Consider the following 17,096-nt stretch of genomic DNA (forward strand, 5'->3'; position numbering starts at 1 on the left):
AGGTATGGAAGAAACTGATTTTAATGGAATCCTATTTAGAATATGCAAAGCTGATTTTAATGCAAATCCCCAAAAGGAGATTGGCATATCAGTATAGCTCATCATACTGCGTACCATATCTGATAAGGTACGATTTCTCCTTTCAGATACACCATTTAGTTGTGGCATTCCTGGAGGAGTCAGTTGGGAGACAATGCCATGTTCTTTCAAGTATTCATCAAATTCAGTACTTAAGTATTCACCTCCACGATCTGATCGAAGAGTTTTAATACTTTTTTCTGTTTGATTTTCTACTTCACATTTAAATTCTTTGAACTTTTCAAAGAATTCACGTTTGTATTTCATCAAATACAAATATCCAAACCTTGATTTATCATCTGTAAAGGTAATAAAGTAATGAAAACCGCCTCTAGCCATTTTCTTAAATGGAGCACATACATCACTATGTATTAATTCCAAAATATTTTCAACTCTTAGCCCTTGTCCAATAAAAGGTGATCTAGTCATTTTGCCTTCAAGGCAGGATTCACAAGTTAGAGTAGGTTCAGAGCCCAATGAGGAAAAAATCCCCATTTTCTCCAGCTTTGCAATCCTATCTTCTGCAACATGACCTAATCTTAAATGCCAAATATATTTTGAACTTGAGTTGATTTTCATCATGGCATTACATTCATTTAGATTGTTTGCATTCAATTTGTGTTTATCATTATTATCCAAATAATAAAGGCCATCATGCATATAACTCGAGCCAACATATTTATTTCCAAAATAAATATTGCAAACATCATTTGTGAACTGAAATTCATAATCGTTTCTAGTCAAAGTAGATATAGAAATGATGTTCTTAAAAGCATCAGGTACATACAAAATATTATTTAAACACAAAACATGTCCACATATGTAAAAAGATTTAGATCCTATGGCTAAAACTTCAACAGTTGAGCCATCGCCAATCTGGAGTCTAACATCTCGAGCATGCAAGCTGCTACTATTTGCTAGTTCCTGCACATCATAAGAAATGTGAGAACTGGCACCAGTATCTAAAACCCAAGCTGTAGATGAACTATGAGCATCATCAGCATCTAAATAACAAGATATAGACATACCTTCTGAAGGTCTATCCTTCTTATCCTTCAGAGAAGCAAGATACTCTGGGCAGTTCTTTTCTAGTGCCCATCTTCTGGCAATAGAAACACTTTCCCTTGCCTTTATTAGATTCGGTCTTACCCTTCTGTTTGGCTATCTTCTTGAAAGGTCCATGAATTTGAGGTTTCTTATTCTTATTGCCCTTCTTCTTTTTGGACTTTCCAGCAGAAGAAGATACAATCAAAGCCATCTCTTTTCCTTTATTGCCTGACATATTCTTTTGGGCAATAAACAGCATGTTAAGCAACCCAGCCAAAGTATACTATTGCTTTGTCATATGAAAATTTATCACAAAATTCCCAAATGACTCAGGCAGGGACTAAAGGATCAAATCCATTTGCAGTTGGAAATCCATGTGAAAGTCAAGATGTTCCAGTTGCTCAATAAGTCGAATCATCTTGTGGACATGATCTCCTACGTTCTGTCCCTCAGACATCCTCATGCGGAATAGCTGTTTAGATATCTCATACCAAACATTCCTGCTGTACTCACCATACAACTCTTGCAGGTGAAGGAGGATTTCACTTACATTTTGCATATTTTCATGCTTCTTCTGTAACTCATTACTCATAGAAGCAAACATGTAACATTTGGCTTTCATATCATGCTCTTTCCACTTGTCCAAAGTGTCATGTTCCTCTTGAGTGGCCTCTGGAGGTAAGGGACCAGGAACCTTTGAATCTAGAACATATCCAATACGTTCTAGGTTCAGGACAAGTTTTAAATTTCTGAGCCAATCAGAAAGATTAGGTCCCGTCAAGCTATTGTGATCAAGTGTGCTTGCAAGGATATTGGATGGTGGTGGTTGTTGTGTGCTCATTATTATCAGAAAATTAACTGCAGAAAATAACTAGATTAATTAGTAAATGTATCAAGAAATTAACCAAAATGATTATTGTTGTCCCAAAGAAAGTGACCAAGAGGGGGGTGAATTGGACACTTTAGACAATTTTTCAGCCCTTGCTCTAGACTTAATGAAAAATTGAGGCTTTGCACTTCTATGTATGTGTATAACTCTGTTCCTAGGGTGTAATTTAAGTAATCAATCAAGTTATGCGCAAATACTAGTTCATACACAAAATAATTACTTGATATCAAGTGTATTTTCTCACATAAAATTCAGAGTTTGCAATATTAGCTCAATAAACAAATTCTCAACACATTCAATATATATAATCAGAAAATCAAAGTACTGAAAATTAAAGAGTTAAGGGAAGAAGAGAATCAAACACAATGTTTATAGTGGTTCGGCTCTCTTAGCCTACATCCACTCTTCCCAAAGTCCCACTTTGAGAGTCACTCCACTATTTGATCTTTTCAACAGGCAAGATTCAAAGCCTTTACAATATCAACAAGCTTCCCAGGTGCTTGAGGACCTTTACAACGTCTTTGCTTCCCACAAAAGACCACAAGCTTCACAAGGTGCTTGAAAACCTCCCACAAGCTTCACAAGGTGCTTGAAAACCTCCCACAAGTGTGTCCTCACACTTACACAACCTTAAATAGGTTTTGATGTAGAAGAAATCACTCTCAATAACTCTCAAATACAGAATTTAATGCTAGAAGATTGAGAGAGAAGATTTGCCACTCAAGCTCAAGAGTAATTGAATGAAAGCTTTAAAAACCACAATAAATTCACTATGAATAAGAACACTTTCATTAGTTAGAATTGTAGTAAATGATGCCTTTTATAGGTGCTTTTCATTGCCAAAAACGTCTGCTGGAGAGTGTGTCTAACGGCTCTTTAATTTTCAAAAAACTAGCCGTTATTGCTTAGAAAGTCGTGCAGCAGAGTTGAGTCAGGTCAGGTCATAAAAATAGTTAACTAAAATTTTCATCGGTTAACTAGTTTTGGAAGATAGAGAATTTTAGACATCAAAACTAGTTAACTAATTTTTGCAACGGGTTAACTAATTTCGCTACTGCCTGACTTAAAAATTGAAATTTTGAGTTTTTGAAGAAAGGTTGTAAAAATTATTTTGACCATTCAAAAACCTTAGGAATGATATAAAAACACTTTCTAAACCCTTGAATCCAAAAACAAAATTGATTTTAGGTCTCAAATGGCATAAATTCTCCAATCTTGTACAATGGACCTAAGAGCTTAATTTCTATCCTATTTCTTCATGGACTTTGATTCGTCTTGTGTTATACAAGATGATAAACTCCTTTTATATCAGCCATGTCAATAGAATAGTCCTTCCATCAGTGTCTTTGCATATCATGACCTATAAAATCACTTCAAATACTTATGCACAAAAGGTTAATGTATATTTCATTAAGTTTTGTTATCATCAAAATCAAGCTCATTTTAGCTTACAGGGCCTACAATCTCCCCCTTTTTTATGATGTCAAAACTTAATGAATCTATGAAGATCATAAAAATTCAATTGTATAACTATCTACATATGTCATGTATGCAAGAACTTGCTTTTAGACAAGCTCCCCCTATATGTATGCACATAATCATTAAGAATGTTGAGAAGCTATAAAATAGCTCCCCCTAAATCTGATATTCAAAGCATCTTGAAGGTAATAACATGTTAAGCAATTTCCAAGATTAATTCATCCAAGATCAAGTCAATCATCATACATAAGATATATCAACCATAAGTCAATCATAAAGGATCATCAACATATCTTCAATAACTTTCCAAAATAAGTCCAAAATATCTATATTAGAATGTGAACCATATAACCACTGATCAAAATTAGTTAACTAAAAATGTACCCAGTTAACTAAAAACATTATGTCAGTTAAAAAATTTCCTTATCTTCTCCAGATTTCTCCCCCTTTTTGACATCAACAAAAGGATAGGCTTTCTTCTATTTTCTCCCCTGTTTAAAAACAAAAAGACACAACTTTGAAAGTCATAAAGCATATTTCAAAAGATCTCAAGATTTTTCTTTGCTGCTAAGAATTCTGCCACTTCTCCTAAGGTGAGTGGGATCAACAAGTTTGGCTTGTGTCTTCTTCTTTGGGGGTTCTTTTTCAGTTATGGGTACTTGGATTTTTGGAGGAATACGTTCTTCTAGGTCCGTATTGCATGGGTAAAGAGATGGTTGATTCAAGTGCTGGTTGAGAGGCAGTAGGAACAATGTTTGGTTGTTCAGAGGATGGGTCTTGTGACTGCTCTTCCTTCTCCTCTTCTTGTCTTGAACCATTTCTGCCTTCACTTTTTCCATTATCACTGCTGTTGTTGCTTTTAGTATGAGATGAGGAGGATTCTATTGATTTCTCTTTGTCAGATTCTTGTTCTGCTTCTGATTCCTCTTCTACAGATTTTTCCTTCTCATCATTTTTCTCTACTTCTTCAACCTCAGCTAGCTTACTTTCTTCTTGTACCTTTTCAGCAGCTTCTACATGCTCCTCTGCTTCTTCTTCCACTTCAGAAATTTTTGCATTGCTAGGACCAGTAGTACCCTGTGGGTAACTTCCAAAATCTCCAAATTTGCCAAAAGATTCACCAAACAACATTTGAGCCATCTTCTTCATGAACCACTCTTGTCTATCCAATCTATTAATCAACATATCCATCTTTGCATTGTGTTCAGCCATAATTCCCTTCTGCAACTCATGAGATTTTTCTAAAATATTCAAGGTCAGTCCACTCATTTCTTTTATTTCCTTCATCATGTCCAGATTTGCTTTACTGATTTTCACAAAATCTGACATTTTCAGCTTCATTTTCTCTTTCTTCTTAGAGCTTTCCCCTTCATCTATCTTAGAACTCTTTTCTTTCAACTTGCTTAGTGGGATGTCCGATTCTGTTTCAGAATCTGATTCTGATTCAATCTCAATCTCAGTCTCTTCTTCTTGCTTTTTGTCTTCTTTCTTACTCCTTTTTCTACCATCATCAGCCTTGAATATCTCCTTAATGGGGATAGGATTGCTAAACTTCTTTTCTTTACTCAAATCAACTCCCATAGCTTGAAATATAAGAGTCAAAGGCATAGCATATGGCAACCTTCTATGCTTACTAGACTTAGCAATCACTTTAAAAATCAAAAATGGCAAATTAAATCTGATTTTGTTAACCAAGTGCCACATAATGCATAAGTCAAGGCTATTTGCATATGAGTGACTACCACTCCTAGGATTGAGCAAATATCGAATGAAGGATTGTAGAATCCTAAAATTTTGAGGCACTAAACTGATATTGGTCATTTCATTTTCAAGTGTACCCTCCGGAAAAATTGATAATTGAAATGCCTTCTCATCATATCCATCAAGCTTCCTAGAATCTTTGAAGGTTCCAATCTTATTTCCATCATTTGGTAGGTTTAAAACAGAGGCTAAGAAATCAACATCAATAATCTGACTTTTCTTCTTAACTCTCACACTGAAACTTTCTCCTTTAACAACTTCTTTCATACTTCCATAAAATTCTTGAATCAAATAAGGATAATAATATTCATTCAACTCAGAAAATTCCATCCAGCCTTGAAAAGTAAATAATTCTTCAAATTCATAAGGCAAGTCAGAAAATGAATCCCATTTAATGTACCTTGGCTCAAAAATATTTTGTTGCACAAAAGGTTTCGAAGCAGGGCCTTTTTCCATTTTCTTCTTTTTCGCAGAGGGCTCTGACCCAGCAATACCCTTTCCCTTTCTTTTTCTTGCTCGTTCTGCCACTGTCTCTGTTTCGTCATTACTGTTCTCAACTTCAGTTCCTTCTTCTCTCTCCTTTTCGGAACCGGCAGCAGCTTTCATGGCATCACCCATGAATTTTCGAGGTTTGGTAGTCACTTGTTTTACCCTTGCCATCGATCCTTGAAAAATTTCAGTGAGAAGTAGTGGCTTAAGGAAGAACGGGATTTTACCGTTTAGGGATTTTGAGAAAGAAAATTGGGGATTTCTGGTTTTGAGAGTAATTTGGGGTTTCTAAGAGAGTGGAGAATCAACTTGTAGCAGAGAAATGAGGGAGTTTTAGATTGATTGAAGTGTTATGTAGCAGTTACAAAAAAAAAATTTTCAAATTTTGAAATTGTGTACAATTTTTCATGGAGAACCGGGAATCCTTTTTTTTTGCCAAAACCCAATTTTACCCTTTGAAGACATAAAAAGAGCATAACTGTGGTCAGGGGTATATTTGTCAAAATAGATTACAAAGAGAGCGAAAATACCCGTTAGAAATAAAGTAATTTTAAATCAGGCGCGTTTTGTCACATGCACACAGAGGCAAAATTAGTTAACTAATTTTGAAACCCAGTTGGCTAAATATTATACAGGTATAAAACTAGACAACTGCAGTGAGAAAGTAGTTAACTAAAAACACATGTACGCAGAATATAGTACTAACAACATATTTAACCAATTTATGCACCAAATTCATATCAAATGCAATAAATATCATTCAATAGCTTCACTCATGCCAAGTTCTCTTCTAATCCTACAAAAGTTTTCCTCATTTAGTGGTTTTGTAAAAATATCTGCAAGTTGTTGTTCTGTAGGAACAAACTCTAACTTAATGTCACCGTTTTGAACATGATCTCTAATAAAGTGATGTCTAATTTCTATGTGCTTTGATCTAGAGTGTTGGACTGGATTTTTAGTTAGGTTGATGGCACTAGTATTATCACACCTTATAGGAACATGATCAACCTTTATACCAAAATCTTCTAATTGTTGCTTCATCCATAGAATTTGAGCAACACAACTTCCTGCAAAGAATGTATTACGCTTGATGAGAAAGAGCTACAGAAGTTTGTTTCTTACTATGCCAAGACACTAAGGCATGACCTAGGAATTGACAAGTACCCGAAGTACTCTTTCTATCCAATCTACTTCCAGCAAAGTCAGAATCACTATATCCAACTAGATCAAATGTGTCGCATTTAGGATACCATAAACCAATTGAGTGTGTGCCAATGAGGTATTTGAAAATCCTTTTAACAATAATTAGATGAGATTCCTTAGGACATGATTGAAATCGAGCACACAAACACACATTAAAATAAATGTTGGGTCTAGATGCAGTTAAATATAAAAGTGAGCCAATCATGCCTCTAAATAGCTTTTGATCAACATCTTTACCTTTTTCATCCTTTTCCAACTTGATGGTGGAGCTCATAGGAGTTCCAATACTCTTCAAATCATCCATCTTGAATTTTTTTAGCATATCTTTGATGTACTTGGATTGATTAATGAAGATGCCACCATTGAGTTGCTTAATTTGTAGTCCAAGGAAAAAGGTAAGTTCACCCATCATGCTCATCTCAAATTCATTTTGCATCATCTTAGAGAAGCTTTTACATAGAGAAGCATTAGTAGCACCAAAAATAATGTCATCAACATAAATTTGAACGATAAGCATATCATGTTTATGTGCTTTTGTGAAGAGTGTGTTGTCTACTTTTCCTCTTTGAAAACCATTATCTAACAGAAACTTACTAAGCCTCTCATACCAAGCTCTAGGGGCTTGCTTCAATCCATATAAAGCCTTAGTGAGTTTATAAACATGATTAGGAAATTCATAGTTTTCAAAGCCTGGTGGTTGTTCAACATAAACTTCTTCCTCAATATAACCATTTAAGAATGCACTCTTAACATCCATTTGATAGAGCATAAAATTTTTTATAACATGCAAATGCACATAACATTCTAATGGCTTCAATTCTAGCAACTGGAGCAAAAGTCTCATCAAAATCAACACCTTCCTCTTGATTATATCCTTGAGCAACTAATCTAGCCTTATTTCTAATGACATGTCCTTTATCATCCATTTTGTTCCTAAAAACCCACCACTTTTCAAGGTGAGGTTTGAAAATTTTTCTTTGTCTCCAGTCATGTGTCTTGAACAAGCACTATCAACATACCATTGTTCACACTCTTGCTTGCTTCTAAGACATACCTGAAATTTATTGACTATTTCTTAGGTACCCAAGCAAGTTTGGGTCCTTGAGAGTTAGAGACATTAGGAATTGTTCCTTTAGGCACCCATATCCTTTTTACTTTTGAGGAACCTTTCCTTATGGGACAATGACTAACCATATGACCATTTTGGTTGCAGTAAAAGCAAATGACATTTGATAATGAATGAGATGAAGCTTTTACAAAGAAATTTTTGTATTTTCCATAGTGCATGAATCCATCATAACCAAGACCAGATTTTTGATTTGATAATCTTTGAGAACCAAGTAACGTATCAAGAATTTGTGTGCCATTTGTGAATTTAGCTAAATCATTGGTCAAAGATTCCACCTTAGTTTCTAAAATCCTATTTTTCTCAATGAGTTTTTCACAAGCAATTTTTGAATCTTCTAACTCCTTATTCAGCTCATCATACAAGAGCATTTGATTTTTATAAAATTTATTTTCTTGTACAACAATGCTCATAGAATCATTTTCAGCTCTTAAGGAAGCAATTTCTTTATTTAAAGCAGAACATTTTTTCTTATAAACTTTGTATTCTTCATATAATTTGGCAAATGCTTCTTCATAATCTTCAATACTAAGAGAGTCAGAATTATTTACCTCAGTGTTGATTTCTCTTTGTTGGGAACTTTCTGGTTTATCCTCTCCTAGAGCCATGAGACAAATGTGTGCAACCTCCTTGTCACTAGAGTTATCACTTGAGGAATCATCACTATCCATCCAACCAGCAACCAAGGCTTTCTTGCTCTTGTCCTTTGAATTCTTTTTTTTTCAGTTTAGGACAATTTGGCTTGATGTGACCAGGTTTGTTGCATTCAAAGCATTTAATCTCACTTTGATCTTTGCTTGTTTCACCTTTGGGAGAATATTTCTTCAGGAATTTCTTATATTTTGAACCTCCCTTTTTGAATGCTTTCTTGAATCTTCTTGTAATCATGGCAAGATCATCTTCATCACTTGAACAATTGAGTGTCACTTGAGGCGACCTTAAAATCTATATTTTTCATTAATTAATACTATTGGCTTGACTTTAAGGCAATTCCTCTCTTTTTCTTTTCATCATCTACATTGCTCTTGCTCTTGTCATAAAGCATTTCATGAGCAATAAGAGACCCAATCAGCTCATCATAAGTGAATTTGGAGAAATCTTTGGTGTCAAAGATCACCGTAACTTTTGTTTCCCATGATTTAGGTAGTGACCTCAAGACTTTCTTGACTAACTCTTCTTGATAAATTCTTTTTCAAGAGCTTTGAGAACATTCACCAGATCAAGAAATCTTGTGCTCATTTCTGAAATGGTTTCTCCAGTTTTCATCTCAAATAGTTCATATTCCAAAACAAGCCTATTTGCTTTTGATTCCTTCACTTGATTAGTCCCTTCATATGTGACTTCAAGTTTATCCCACACTTCTTTTGCAGATGCACAACCTGAAATACGATTATACTCAGTTGCATCAAGTGCACAATGAAGAATGTTTAAAGCTTTAGCATTTAAAGAAACTTTCTTCCAATCAAGTTCATTATATTCATCTTCTAGTTTTTCTCTATAACCATCAGCATGCAATTCTAATGGAATTTCAGGACCTTTAACAATTCTTTGCCATGCTTCAATATCAACAGATTGAATAAAATTTCTCATCCTCACTTTCCAAAAAGAATAATTAGAACCATTAAACAAAGGTGGTCTAGTGATAGAGTGTCCTTCAGCTAAAGGTGCAGGGATACCAGCTGTGTTAGATGTGCCAGCCATTGTAGGATCTCTCTAAGGTGTTTAAACCCCAAGCAAGAGAGACAAGCTCTGATACCAATTTGTTGTCCCAAAGAAAGTGACCAAGAGGGGGGTGAATTGGACACTTTAGACAATTTTTCAGCCCTTGCTCTAGACTTAATGAAAAATTGAGGCTTTGCACTTCTATGTATGTGTATAACTCTGTTCCTAGGGTGTAATTTAAGTAATCAATCAAGTTATGCACAAATACTAGTTCATACACAAAATAATTACTTGATATCAAGTGTATTTTCTCACATAAAATTCAGAGTTTGCAATATTAGCTCAATAAACAAATTCTCAACACATTCAATATATATAATCAGAAAATCAAAGTGCTGAAAATTAAAGAGTTAAGGGAAGAAGAGAATCAAACACAATGTTTATAGTGGTTCGGCTCTCTTAGCCTACATCCACTCTTCCCAAAGTCCCACTTTGAGAGTCACTCCACTATTTGATCTTTTCAACAGGCAAGATTCAAAGCCTTTACAATATCAACAAGCTTCCTAGGTCTTTGGAGGACCTTTACAACGTCTTTGCTTCCCACAAAAGACCACAAGCTTCACAAGGTGCTTGAAAACCTCCCACAAGCTTCACAAGGTGCTTGAAAACCTTCCACAAGTGTGTCCTCACACTTACACAACCTTAAATAGGTTTTGATGTAGAAGAAATCACTCTCAATAACTCTCAAATACATAATTTAATGCTAGAAGATTGAGAGAGAAGATTTGCCACTCAAGCTCAAGAGTAATTGAATGAAAGCTTTAAAAACCACAATAAATTCACTATGAATAAGAACACTTTCATTAGTTAGAATTGTAGTAAATGATGCCTTTTATAGGTGCTTTTCATTGCCAAAAACGTCTGCTGGAGAGTGTGTCTAACGGCTCTTTAATTTTCAAAAAACTAGCCGTTATTGCTTAGAAAGTCGTGCAGCAGAGTTGAGTCAGGTCAGGTCATAAAAATAGTTAACTAAAATTTTCATCGGTTAACTAGTTTTGTAAGATAGAGAATTTTAGACATCAAAACTAGTTAACTAATTTTTGCAACGGGTTAACTAATTTCGCTACTGCCTGACTTAAAAATTGAAATTTTGAGTTTTTGAAGAAAGGTTGTAAAAATTATTTTGACCATTCAAAAACCTTAGGAATGATATAAAAACACTTTCTAAACCCTTGAATCCAAAAACAAAATTGATTTTAGGTCTCAAATGGCATAAATTCTCCAATCTTGTACAATGGACCTAAGAGCTTAATTTCTATCCTATTTCTTCATGGACTTTGATTCGTCTTGTGTTATACAAGATGATAAACTCCTTTTATATCAGCCATGTCAATAGAATAGTCCTTCCATCAGTGTCTTTGCATATCATGACCTATAAAATCACTTCAAATACTTATGCCCAAAAGGTTAATGTATATTTCATTAAGTTTTGTTATCATCAAAATCAAGCTCATTTTAGCTTACAGGGCCTACAATTATGGTCTTTTAATCAAATTGGTCCTCCCACTAACTTGGCGAATCATACACTTCCAAAGGAGGAAAACGGAAATCCTAGTTGGATGGATTTCTAGTGGGTGATTGAATTCTTATAGTCTTATTGATCATTTTCAGGCACATCCATTATTGGAATTACAATAAACTATAAGTTAGCAACTCCTTGCCCATCACATCTCATGTGAGGTTCAATCATTTATTTAGCCCCTAATGCTCAAAATCTCAGGCACATCCATTATTGATTTATCTTGCATTAGTTAAGTTGATCACATTGAGTCAGTAAATATGCAAATAATTTTAATATCCTCAGGCACATCCATTATTGGCCATCAACTATTTACATATTTACAACATCTCATGCTTAACAATTATTCTTAAGAAAATCTCTTAAATAAATGCATCACATGCAAGTATTTAAAATTTCTTAAAATAATTACCTCAATGGAGGGCCATGATATAATTACTTCAATTATACCATTTCCAACTTAATCATTTGTTTGGAAGATTTAGTGGTCGACTTAATTACTATTATGGTCTCACTTTTCACATTATCCAATTAGCATGCATATATCATATAATTGCATACATTCTCATACATCTCATGCATACATGGATAAACAAATAATATGGTATGATTATGGATTTTCTAAGGGATTCAATTCTGAGCCACCAAGAATTGAATCAGGGCATTCCTAGGTGTATTTCATTCAGTTATTTTACAAGAGTTGGTGAAGGTAGGGGTGGCCACGGTTCAGGAACCGTCGATTACAATTCCTGAACCGCCGGTTCAGGTTCAATGAAATCATGAACCTGAACCAAACCGTCATGCGACGGTTTGAAAGATGGTTCTTGAACCACCAGTTCCGGTTCGAGCCCCGATTTAAAACGGTTTAGAGGACGGTTCGAAAAATGACAATTCAAGACGGTTTGAAAGCGGTTTAGGAGCGGTTTAAGAGCAACTTAAAGGAAAAAATTAGAGGAAAATTTTATTAATTTAGAATTTAAGTTATATTTGTAAAAATATTTTAATTTTTCTTAGAAATCTTTCAATCAAAATAAAATAAGAAAAATAAGAATAAAAATAACTTATTTTTAAGAAAAATTTAATAAGCAAAGACTTGAACTTATTAAAAAACTAGAGATAAAATTAATTTTTTAAAAAAATAGAAAAAGGTGCATGAACTTAATTTTGCCTATGTATCCCTTTGGGATTTAGAGGAATCAAAATTTTCAGTTATAAGTTGAGAAAAGGGAGATTGAGGTGATTTGGTTATGTGAAGCATAGACATAGGAAAGCTCCAATTAGACAAGTAGAGCATATTGGGTTGAGGATAGAATGAAAATAATAGGTAGACCTAAACTGACTTGGAGGAGAATAGTACAACATGACCTAGAAGCATTACACATTTTCGAGGATTTAATCCAAAATCGTTTAGAGTGGAGAAAGAGAATCCATATAGCCAACCCTAATAAATTTTTGGGATAAAAGCTTAGTTGAATTGAGTATTATTTGCCCTTTTTAAAAAAATTATATGATAATTGATAATTAAAAAAATATAAAAGAAAAAAAAAATCAAAATAGAGGGTATTAAAAATTTTATTTAAGATATAAAATAATAACAAAGTAATTGAGATTGTATTAAAAATTTCAGTGAGTATAAAAGTAATAAAGTAGGGGAATTGTGAAAGTATTGAGAATTAAAAGGAGTGTAGAAAATAATTATTTAGAAAATTTGAGAGAAATTGAAAGAGTATTAAAAATTAAAGAGAGTGTAGAGAATAATTGTGTAGAGAATTAATGATATATATATATATATATATATATATATATATATATATATATATATATATATATATATATATATATAAATGAATTAGGAGTATAGTGAAGTATTTATTGAATTTTTTTATATTTAAATCGCCGGTTTGGTCCGATTCGGAATCATCGGTTCAATCCAGTTCGGAACCGCCAGTTCACGGTTTCTAAAAATTATGAACCTGAACCAAACCGTAGAATGACGGTTTCGATCCGGTTTGAAGCTGGTTCCGATTTTGATCGGTTTCGGTCTGGTTTTGACCGAATCGATTCCTGTTTGGTTCCGGTTCGAAACCGGACCGTGGCCACCCCTAGGTGAAGGAGTACATAATCAACACTTGATCTTGATTTCCTCCCACTGGTCCCACCAATGCTCTTGACTTCTTTGATCTTCTTGTAATCCAATTACATTGTAATCCTTGGCATACCAAGGTAAATTTACAAGAATATAGACTTTAAAGTCCTCAAATAAATGAAATTACAACCCAAATTATTACAACATTTATAATACATGCCACTAAAATAAAATTAATTATTTTACAACCCAAAGAAAATTAAAAGAAATAAATCCAATCACATTGGTATTTTATTGTCCATGATCATCCATCATGCATATTAAAATTTAACAATTAAATAAAATATACATACTAAAAAATTAAATTGAATATCACATATTCAACCAAAAAATTCAGATTTGAATCTCATTCAAACAAATTTAAATTTAGAAACCCTTTCCAAATTTAATGCATTGAAAACATTTTTCAATAATTAATTATGTGATTAAAATTTCTAATTAAATAATTTAATTAGGTATGAGCCTAATTATGAGCCTTAAGCATACAATAATTGCATAAAGAAGCCCAAAACCATGCGCATACATCAAACACACCCTTAGGGTGTTCTTCACTTTCATGCCGCCATCAATGATTACCCAAACAGCTTTGAATCAATCCAAATTTGATCCAATCACACAATTAAACATCATATACAATCTTAATGGCAAATATAGTGGCTCTGATACCAATTGAAGAAGCGAAAGCATGGTAATTGGTTCATTGGAGTATTGAATTTCAAAAATTTTTCTTCGCATCATGCCACATCTTTTATGTGCCTAATTTATTTCAATGCTCAATTGCATATTAAAACACTTTTAATACGTATTAGGATCTTCATTTGCGATTTAAGATTGTGAATTAACAAATTAATTTAATTAAACCCTAATTTGAAAGAGGAATTTGGGCACTAACCTCTTTGATGCACTATGGATATAATTGACACATTTAGGAAGCTCCTAGGACTTCAAGTGTTGTCTCTCTAGCTTGTTCACACCAAGATCACCAATGGCAGCCCCCAATTTTGCTTCTCAAGCCTTTGCCAACCAATTATAATTTGGGTTTTTGCTTTTAGAAAGGTTATATGTGTGTATAGGAACACTAGAAACAATTCCTAGCAATTTTAATTCAAAGAAACCAAGGGAGAAAAGAAGAGAGGAGATAGAAACTTCTTGTTGCCGTCCCATATAAGAGAGAAAGGAGAGGTGGCTGATTTTTCTTTATAACTTCTCTTTATATACTTAGGTTAAATAATCACTTAAACCCTTTGCCACATGTCACCACCACATTGCATCTTATTTTTAATTGACTTAATCACATTAAACCAAGTGTCAAAGCTAGACTTAATCTTAACTTTGATCATCTTACATGATAGGAAGACAAGTGACAAGCTTATACGGTGCCAAGTGTCACCATCTCATGGTGCCACATGTCACTATGTGAAATGACCAAATTACCCTTATATTTTAATTTTGAGTTCTCAACCCAAAATCATTATTTCTCCTCTTCTAATCAATTTATATCAAATATAAATTAATTAATTAATCTCTATTAATTAATTTCTCACAATTAAATTCATATTTAAACACTTTAAATATAAATTTAACTTTTATTATACATCCAATAACCTAAATTTGTTTTCAAGCCATGCTAGGGACTTGGTCATTGCAAACCAAACCTAATTAATTAATTAATTAAACTCTTTAATTAATCAATTAAATCACATTTTACTTGGTGATTAACTTATGTATGTGTGTGACTCACTAGGCTCATCACTAATTGGCAATGAGATATTATATTAACTCTTAATATCATAAGAACTGTTTCTTACCATAAATGATTTCTCTAAATCATTTTAAGCATTTCATAGACCATGGTTGACACCTAGCATAGTATGCCATGGCCATCCAATCAGTAATAAGGAATACCTTAAATGAACCTTTAATCATATGTTACCATACACTAGAATCTCTTCGTTATAAAATCCCAATTCGAGCTGGAGTCATGGTTAATGTCAAACCTCATTTGCTATGAATATTATGTTCTCTTTTAATTCCAGTTCTTGATTAATTAGATTTTTTTGTCAGAAACTCTTTTCTGACTAAATCTGTCTGTCCTGGCCAGGAACTTGAAACATTAAGAACAATTAAATGAACATAGGATTTTATCCCTATTTACTTAGGGTAACGGATTCCATCTTGATCAACACCTATCTCCATATATAACTAGTAGGAGCCAACACATGCCCATATACCTATACACAGTACAAGTATGAAAGCAGTATCAAACTCAAACCACCTATATACAAGATAACTGTGTTATCTCAGGTCTAAAGATTATATGCACTGATATGATATATGACAATGCATTTACAAGAGTAAACTCCATGTGCTTGTCATAAGCGTCACTGCTTCGGCCTATTTATCATGTATAAGTGTCTATCATGTTTGTTATGTGGCATGAGACTCATCACTCCATCTTATTTATATCTCATATAAATACCTTGGGAACAAACATGATTACAATCTTTCTGGATAAGTCATGTCCTTTGTGAAGTATCCTCAATTGTGAACTAATTTATGATACTTTGTACTAGAAATATTATCACTCATATTCTTAACAACTTAAGAATAGAATTTCTAACAAAATATCAATGGACCTTTTCTATTACACATAAATATATTATGCAAACGAAAAAGTAAAATTGCCTTTTATTAATAAAATATGTACAAGATACATACAAAATGATATGCTCTAGGGCATACTACTAACGTAGGCAACTTGAATCCTTCAAGGATTTTCATATAGATATATTTGTTAAGTGAGCCATATAAATAGGCAGTCACTGCATCTATTAAACGCATTTCAAGGTTTTCATTAATTACTAGACTAAGCAAATATAAAAAACGTAATTGCATTTACCATAAGATCGTATGTATTCTCATAATCAATGCTAGTATAATAAGTCATGCTTTATATCTCACGATTTCATTTTCTCATTTCATTTTCACACAAATACCCATTTATATCCCACTGGCCAGACATCTTCTGGTGTTCGGACTACAAGTCCAAAAACTTTATATTTCTCAAGTAAATTTAATTCTGCCTTGATTGCGTCATTCCATTTTGGCCAATAATTTCTGTGTCTGCAATCTTCGATAGACTTATGTTTGTGATTCTCATCTTCTTTCACAATATTGAGCATTACATTATATGCAAAAATATTATCGATGTTTATTTCATATCGATTTCATCTTTGTCCTGACATAACATAATTAATTGAGATCTCTTCATTTTCATTACTTTCAAGTACTTGAATTTTTTCTAAAAATTTATTAGTCATGTCTAGGTTCTCTTTTAAAATTTTTCTCTGCTGGAGTTTGCTCTTCTTGAGTTTGACCATCTTGAAATTTTGCTCCTTTTTGTCTTCAAGGATTTTTATCTTTGGTACCAATGGGTCTACCACGCTTCAAGAGTGCCATAGACTCATTAGCACAAACAGTTTGTGTAGTTTGTCCTTCAGGGACTTCATTTCTAATAGCAACATTTGCAGCTAATATATGAGATTTAGTTACTCTCTTTAGGTCAGTAAATGCATATAACAATTTATTTGTAATATTTTGCAAATGAATTATCTTTTGAACTTTTAGTTCACATTGT

The 17,096-nt window shown here is 33.3% G+C and overlaps 1 protein-coding gene across 1 annotated transcript; it reads right to left on the reverse strand.

Annotated features, from left to right (window-relative positions):
* Positions 1–4,138: 4,138 nt before the first annotated feature.
* On the reverse strand, positions 4,139–5,914 carry LOC131178328 (uncharacterized). The gene has a single exon (XM_058143286.1). The coding sequence runs from the start codon at positions 5,912–5,914 to the stop codon at positions 4,139–4,141; it is 1,776 nt and encodes a 591-aa protein (XP_057999269.1).
* Positions 5,915–17,096: the final 11,182 nt, after the last annotated feature.

This window comes from Hevea brasiliensis, chromosome 3, assembly GCF_030052815.1.
Source record: "Hevea brasiliensis isolate MT/VB/25A 57/8 chromosome 3, ASM3005281v1, whole genome shotgun sequence".
NCBI lineage: Eukaryota > Viridiplantae > Streptophyta > Magnoliopsida > Malpighiales > Euphorbiaceae > Hevea > Hevea brasiliensis.

Bases quoted from the DNA above. Each gene is read 5' to 3' on its own strand.
- LOC131178328 (XM_058143286.1), bottom strand. From the start codon at position 5,914: ATGGCAAGGGTAAAACAAGTGACTACCAAACCTCGAAAATTCATGGGT.